Raw genomic sequence first — 7,565 nt, forward strand, 5'->3', positions numbered from 1 at the left:
CTGAGGGCTGAACCCATGAACTGTCCCAGCAGGTCGCAGGGAGACAGCGCCACTCCTGGTTCGGTCCGGTGTGTCCGGGCTGCAGGTGACCTACGCCAGTGAGGAGAAGATGCTGTTCCAGGAGCTCGTTGGCATCATGAGGAGGTATGTTAAGAAAGATCCACAGCAGCTGAAGAGCAGAACCATGGACCTGAACCTGGGTTCCTTCCCTCAGGTTGGACCCAGACATCCTGTTGGGCTACGAGGTGCAGATGCATTCCTGGGGTTACCTCCTCCAACGAGCCGCTGTGCTGGGAGTGGACCTGTGCCAGCAGCTGTCCCGAGTGCCAGGTACAAGCAGGAGTCCAGTTTCAGAGCAGAACGTCTGTTCATGTGTCAGAGATGAAGGTCAAAAGGTTTCAATGAGACAAAACCAATGAACCCTAATGTTCTAATACATTTAACCTGCCAGAAGGTTTGGTATGATCCTTTCCAGCGGAGGTGGATGCTCCTCTGACACCATGTCTACTCCTCTTCTCAGGCGACTCTAAAGAAAACCGATTTGCTGCAGAAAAAGACGAATATGGCGCCGACACCATGACAGAGATCCACATCATCGGACGGGTCACGCTAAACCTGTGGAGGGTGATGAAGAGCGAGGCAGGTGTCAGCTGGCGTCAGCTTTTTTCCTAAATCTGGGTTTAGGTTTTTCTTCAGACTACTTACAAATGATGACCGCTCGTTCAGAAGTTTAAGACATTCGAAAAAATGTAAATCATTTTTAACTTAACTGATTGTCTCTTAGTTTTTAACTACATTAAAACTTGCTGGAACAAGAAGCTAAATAATAAATATATATTTTTCAATTCCAGAAATCAGATTTTAAATCTAGATAGTTTCATGAGGATCAATATCTTTTGCTGGAAGAAAGACCAGGATAAGAGCAAAAGAAAATCTGTTTGTCCTCTAGGTGGCGTTAAACAGCTACAGCTTTGAGAACGTGGCCTTCCACGTTCTCCACCAGCGCTTCCCCCTCTTCAGTCACCGCACGCTGTCCGACTGGTTCGACCACAACACCAACTTATACAGGTTCGTGGCTGTGCCTGACGCAATTTTCTGGTCTCACCTGTGAGGCTGGGATCTTAGTTTTCCAGAGAAGCCTCATCAGGATTTTGATGGTCCCTGCAGGTGGAAGATGGTGGATCACTATGTGAGTCGGGTTTGCAGCTCCATGCATCTCCTGCAACAGAACGACATCGTGGGCAGAACCAGTGAACTGGCCAGATTGTTTGGGATTCAGTTCCTCCACGTTCTGACTCGAGGTTCACAGGTACGGACTTAATGAACATTAGTTTATCTGATGATTGTATTCTGTTTGGGAGTTTACTGCATTTCTAAATGTTCTGCTTCTTCTTTAGATCATTTCAGCATCTTTATCTTTCTAAGTCGTAAATTTAAATAAGTCGTCAGCATAAAATGGGATCAAGCCATGCTAAGTTTTATTTTTACATTACCGATTCCAGAGGAAAACCTTTTGATCTAAGATCCAGCAAATCCATAAAGAATCTAATGATGAATGAGTCAAACTCGTGCCTGTTCCCTGGATTTGATGCCATTTGTTCTCTCTCAAAGCCATGGCTAAATATTGTATCAGGTAATATTAGCAGACTAATGATCTTATATGTTGGTAGATATTGCAGATGGATATTATATGATGGAAAATTCAGCTGAGTTTTCTTTTGGCGTTCTTGATCAGCTGACCTAAGAGAGTCACATCCTGAACTATTAAGGACATGGGACCTTCACCTTGAAAGCAGGAAGGTTCAAAGGGAGAGAAAAAAATTGACTAATACAAAAATAAATGCTATTATTATCAGGAAAAGTGTCAACAAAACCTTTTAAGCTGAGATACTGTTACCAACTTATTGAATGCATCGAGTTAAGCTTCAACATTCTGATCTTGAATTTGATGCCGACCAGAAACTTCCAGCAGTTTTACATTCATACAAAGACATGTCGAACGTAGAATACTTAGACATTAGAGACATTAGATTGTAGTGATGTGTTCACAAGCGTTTAACATAAACCAGCTGATTCGGTCGCTGAGAAAAGCAGCTTTAGAATTAGTTGGAATTACGTTATTTGCGTAAACGGTCGATGGGTTACGGTAGTTTAAAAAGAATGTTATTTCCTGACGCCAGCGACATCTCTGGTATTGAAAGGGTTAAACCTCAAAAAGCTGCGTTTGTATGTATGTATGCAACAACCTGAGCAGACACGGCCTGAGTCCCCCCTGGACTTATGTTTTTAAGAAGGTTTAAACTTTGAGAGTTTAATCAAGAGAGCAAAGTGTGAAAATATTTATGCATTTCTGAGAAAAGTGGATAAAGTGTGGAGTGAGGAGTTTTACTGCCTAAAATCATCCACCTGTCTCAGATTATTACAGTCATGTAACTCCTGGGACAAACGAGGGGAACACTGTTCTTCATGTTTGTCCTTCAGAGTCTTATATGAGCTGTTGGAGGTTTGTGGTTCAGTGTATCCACGATTCTCTGGCTCTCTACTCCTTTCCATTTAGTATCGCGTTGAGTCCATGATGCTCCGTGTGGCCAAACCTCTGAACTACATCCCTGTGACGCCCAGCGTACAGCAGCGAGCCCAGCAGAGGGCGCCGCAGTGCATCCCCCTGGTCATGGAGCCAGAGTCGCGCTTTTACAGCAACTCAGTGTTGGTCCTGGACTTCCAGTCTCTCTATCCGTCCATCGTCATTGCATACAACTACTGCTTCTCTACCTGCCTCGGTCACCAAGAGAGCCTGGGAACGTAAGGACTTCATCCGTCCACTCATGACGCCTTTACCAGGCAGAAGGCCGTTTTACTCAAGAATGACAGATTGATTATCAGATGATAATGAACCAATAATTGGTTTTATGCATTCTTCTCATTCAATAGGAACTGATCTTTTCTGTTTCAGACCCGATGAGTTTAAGTTCGGCTGCACGTCTTTGCGTGTTCCTCCTGAAATGCTTTACCAACTTCGCAACGACATCAATGTGTCTCCCAGTGGGATCGCCTTTGTTAAGGTATTGGACCTTCAGAACATTCATTCATGATCCTGACAGGTCACAAAGGCTCAGCGTGACTTCATAGCTGCTGCATTTTGGAGGTTCAGTCCGTGAACCTTTGGTTTGACTTGATCTTTAAGATCATCGAGTTGGGTTTTAAATGAGCAGGAGCTTAAACGGCGCTCCGCGTGTGTTTTTGCTTTCAGTCCACGGTGCGTAAAGGCGTCTTGCCCCGGATGCTAGAGGAGATCCTCAACACCAGAATCATGGTAAAGCAGTCCATGAAGACCTACAAGCAGGACAAAGCCCTGATGAAGCTGCTGGATGCCCGCCAGCTCGGACTCAAACTCATCGCCAACGTCACCTTCGGCTACACCTCCGCCAACTATTCTGGGCGCATGCCAAGCGTGGAGGTGAGCGCACCACCTTCTTTCTGGTATTTCCTGCTGCTCGGTCAAAGCGTCCAGTCTTGACCCGTTCACCTCTGCGTCCACACAAATGTGCCGTCTGTCTTCTACAGGTGGGAGACAGTATCGTCCACAAAGCCAGGGAGACGCTGGAGAGAGCCATCAAGCAGGTCAACGATACCAAGAAATGGGGAGCCAGAGTGGTGTATGGAGACACAGACAGGTGACTTATGGCACTGAATCTGATGTATGTGATGAGAAACATTCAGGTTTCCACAGGATTTGTAGCCAAACTGTTCTTATCGTCACTAAAGAAGCGGAACTTCCTGAAACAATCCATAGATTTCTTTTGGATCTGACATTTTTGGACTTTTGACTTGTTGGTTCTACAAGTTAGATGTTGAAATCATAAGAAACACAAATGGGAATTGTATTCAGGGCTACTTTTGAACCGTTGTGATTAAAAACTGTGGATTTTGGAGTGTAACCCAATAAGTCTTTGGGTGTTTTAGTGATCTGGAAAAGATTTTTGTGTTTTCTGCATACGAGAGACTGAACAAATCTGGAATTTTATGACGTGTTGAAGCCAGTTGTTTGCTTGTCTTTCATTGACTTCAAACCCATTTATTTTTTATAAAATGGGAAAATTGACCAAATTTGGGGTGTGTTCTGAAAGGTTAAGGGAACAAACCTCCAAGACTATTTTAGCATGTGTTAATCTAATCTCCGCGCCCCCACTTTAGAATCATTTGTATTCTAACTATAAAATTATGAGGCTCAAAATAATTCATTCCCAGAACAATCATTCCTGATTCAAATGTATCCACTGAAGGGAAAAGGGCGTTGGAACCAACATGACGGGTTAGATCCGTTTACATTGAAGTGAATAGAGACAGGCTTGATTTTCTATTATGCCATCTAGTGCTTAAACCATGAAGGACTTTGGCTCCACCTTCTTTGGGTTTTAAACCAGCCTCAAGGCTCAAGGAGGAGATGAAGTTGTTATTTACTAGGAGATCTTCTTTTGCTTCATCATGACCTTTACTGTGGTCTTCATGAACCCCAAACCTGATAAAGGATCATCCTACAGGTTCTGAAGATGTTTCACCTGGAATTCTGAGTGGGGTCTATAAATCTGAGGTTCAGTTGGAGGTCAGAGACGAATGAATGGCGTCGTTTGTGTCACAGTGATGCCAATGCAGAGCTGTGCAGAAGCAGAACGCTTTGCAAAGGGGCATCTTCAAAGATAGGGATGGTACCAGGATTTGGGAGTCTTCTACAGTAATTAGGACTGAGGCAAGAGCTGAGCTGAAAGGCAAACCTGTTGATCTTTGTTCCAACCTTTGAACAATTGACAGATCAACATGGAGAATTTTAGCCTCAGATGAGTTCACTTCCTTGGAGAGGACCTCCTCCTCACTGGCAGAAGTCCGATTGAAGCTTGTAATAATCGTCTTCACACCTTTAATTTTCTGTTTCATTGACTTGTGTGTTGATTAGTTGCTGGATGGAAGTAACTGGATCTCTTGTCTCTGATGAGAAACCGTTTGTGTAACGACACTCCTGTTGTGTTTCTGCCAGCATGTTTGTTCTACTGAAAGGAGCCACCAAAGAGCAGGCCTTCAGGATCGGGAATGAGATCGCCGAAGCCGTCACTGCCACCAACCCCAAACCGGTCAAGCTAAAGTTTGAGAAGGTAACAGTCTTCTAGGAGCTGACGCCGCTCCTTCAGGAGGACGCCTCCACGTTTTTATGTTTTTGGTTCCTGCTTGGCGTGATCCTAAAACCCTCATTCTTCAGGTGTACCTGCCGTGCGTGCTGCAGACCAAGAAGAGGTACGTGGGCTACATGTACGAGAGCCTGGACCAGAAGGAGCCGGTGTTTGACGCCAAGGGGATCGAAACCGTTCGGCGTGACGGTTGCCCCGCTGTTTCCAAGGTAACCGGCTCCTTCTGCCTCCATCTTAATTGTGCTGTCAGGCTTCTGCACACACCTGTCGGTTCTCATTCAACACAGAGTCTTTGAACTGGTTCCTTTGGTTTAGTATGTAGTTTTCTAGCTGTGGGGCTGAGATTCCTCCCAGGTGTTCCCACCTTTGACGTCAAAGTCCCCATTTTGATTCAGGGACACAACATAGTGATTCTTCCTCTCTACTAATATCTGACCTAGACTAAACCAAAAACTAGATTTTTCTAAAGTTTAGGAAAGAGCAACGTGGATCAACACAGATTATAGATTCTCCATTATTTAGTCACTCTACAAAGGGTTGTATGTTTGTCGATTTCAGATCCTAGAGCGATCTATTAAGCTGCTGTTTGAGACCCGGGACATCAGCCAGGTCAAGCAGTTCGTGCAGTGTCAGTGTCTGAAGGTTCTGGACGGCCGGGCCAGCATGCAGGACCTGACCTTCGCCAAGGAGTACCGGGGCAGCGGCTCCTACCGGCCGGGAGCTTGCGTCCCGGCGCTGGAGCTCACCAGGTGTGTCGCGCAGTGAAGAATCTGACATGGGTGCGGTTCTGCTGGTCCATCTGTTCAGCAGAACCAGAGAAGCCCATGTCCATCATCAGGGAACCAGCAGCAGAACTCAACGCTTGTCTCTCCTCAGACGGATGCTGTCCTACGACCGGCGTTTGGAGCCGCGTGTGGGCGAGCGTGTGCCGTACGTGGTGGTGTATGGGACTCCTGGCGTCCCCCTCATCCAGCTGGTGCGCCGCCCCCTGGACGTGCTCCAGGATCCAACCCTGCGCCTCAACGCCACTTACTACATCACCAAACAGATTCTGCCGCCGCTTGCCCGCATGTTCCAGCTGATAGGGGTGGACGTGTTCAGCTGGTACCAGGAGCTGCCCCGGGTGAGGAGCCAGCAGGACACGGGGGGGCTTTTGAGCTTTCCTTTAAGAAGCATTGAAGGATGGAGAAGCAGATCTCTGGGACACTGCTGCCCCCTGCTGGCAGAGCTTCCTAACGCACTGCAGCAGTTCCTCTTTCTAACTGTACTACATCATAGACCGATGAATATAAACATCTTCCTCTGATGGGTTGTGGCATGACTGAATGGCTGTTTGCTCCACCCATCCGCAGGTCCAGAAGGCGTCATGCTCGGCGGCGGCAGCAGGAGACGAGGTGGGCAGGAAGGGAACCATCTCCCAGTATTTCACCACGCTGCACTGTCCCGTGTGCGACGAGCTGACTCAGCTGGGAGTGTGCTCGCAGTGCCGGGCCGAACCGCAGCGGGTCGCCGTCACTCTGTACCAGGACATGAGGCAGTGGGAGAGCCAGCAGGAGCAGCTGCTGAAGGTGAGGACGCTCTCAGGAGCTCTGGACTGTGAGACGCCGAAGGTTTGCTCTTTTGAGCTGCACTTAATGAAGAAGATGCGAAGGTTTCATGTCGGTTTTCCTTTTTCCCCCTCTAAAAAATGAAATGAAACCAAACACTAGATTGTCCTGACAGACCTGTTTGTGCTCAGATCTGCAGGAGCTGCAGCGGTGGCACTGAGCGGCAGGTTCCCTGCATCTCCCTGGACTGTCCCGTTCTCTACAAGCTGTCTCGGGTCAACAGGCAGATTTCTAAGGCGCCCTACCTCCGACAGCTGATGGAGCAGTTCTGATGAGCCCCTGAAAGCCAGCTAACTGGTGCTAATGGCCTCCCCTACTCTCTGGTTTTTAACCAGGAGTCTGTGCTCCTCAGGGGGTTCTTTACAGATCAGCCTGATAGTTGTGAACACAGGCTGATGTTTAATGCATTCTGTTCAAAGGGTGCCCTTTTCCTCTAACTTTCATGGAGCTGATGATTGTCCAGAATCATCCGTTTGTTTTATAACTGTGGGACTGTTGCAATACTCTTAATAATTTATTCTACGCAGAGTCCGTTATTTCATTGTGGTTTAGTATCTAACTGTTCTGAAAGCAGGCGGAGACGGAACCCTCAGCTCCTCTCAGATGTGCGCAGCATGTGTGTGTTTGTATAAATGTACAAATTCAAGTGTTTTTGGTGGTTTTTAATGGATGATGCTGTGGGTGAAGGTGTCAGACTGAAAATAAAAATGTCAAGTATTCAGTTGTTTCCCTTATTCAAAGTCTAACTGCATGGTAATAACCCTTGTGCTATCCTAGG

General features: G+C 46.7%; 1 protein-coding gene across 4 annotated transcripts in view; it reads left to right on the forward strand.

The window, feature by feature from the left end:
• rev3l (REV3 like, DNA directed polymerase zeta catalytic subunit) overlaps positions 1 to 7,508 on the forward strand; it is a 35,960-nt gene extending 28,452 nt beyond the window's left edge. Inside the window, exons 18-32 of one of the 4 annotated variants that reach the window (XM_020714899.2) lie at positions 30 to 144; positions 215 to 330; positions 521 to 639; positions 950 to 1,068; positions 1,168 to 1,309; positions 2,558 to 2,802; positions 2,954 to 3,062; positions 3,251 to 3,457; positions 3,565 to 3,674; positions 5,033 to 5,147; positions 5,252 to 5,389; positions 5,739 to 5,929; positions 6,057 to 6,303; positions 6,533 to 6,831; positions 6,919 to 7,508. In XM_020714899.2, the coding sequence (XP_020570558.1) occupies positions 30 to 144; positions 215 to 330; positions 521 to 639; positions 950 to 1,068; positions 1,168 to 1,309; positions 2,558 to 2,802; positions 2,954 to 3,062; positions 3,251 to 3,457; positions 3,565 to 3,674; positions 5,033 to 5,147; positions 5,252 to 5,389; positions 5,739 to 5,929; positions 6,057 to 6,303; positions 6,533 to 6,831; positions 6,919 to 7,045 (2,399 nt within the window). In that variant the 3' untranslated portion in view covers positions 7,046 to 7,508. The remainder of the gene's footprint in view (positions 1 to 29; positions 145 to 214; positions 331 to 520; positions 640 to 949; positions 1,069 to 1,167; positions 1,310 to 2,557; positions 2,803 to 2,953; positions 3,063 to 3,250; positions 3,458 to 3,564; positions 3,675 to 5,032; positions 5,148 to 5,251; positions 5,390 to 5,738; positions 5,930 to 6,056; positions 6,304 to 6,532; positions 6,832 to 6,918) is intronic. The other 3 variants (XM_011491662.3, XM_020714900.2, XM_004083614.4) reach the window with 3 other exon arrangements.
• The last annotated feature ends 57 nt before the right edge of the window (positions 7,509 to 7,565 follow it).

The sequence above is a fragment of the Oryzias latipes genome, chromosome 24 (genome assembly GCF_002234675.1).
Source record: "Oryzias latipes chromosome 24, ASM223467v1".
In the NCBI taxonomy this organism is placed as follows: Eukaryota; Metazoa; Chordata; class Actinopteri; order Beloniformes; family Adrianichthyidae; genus Oryzias; species Oryzias latipes.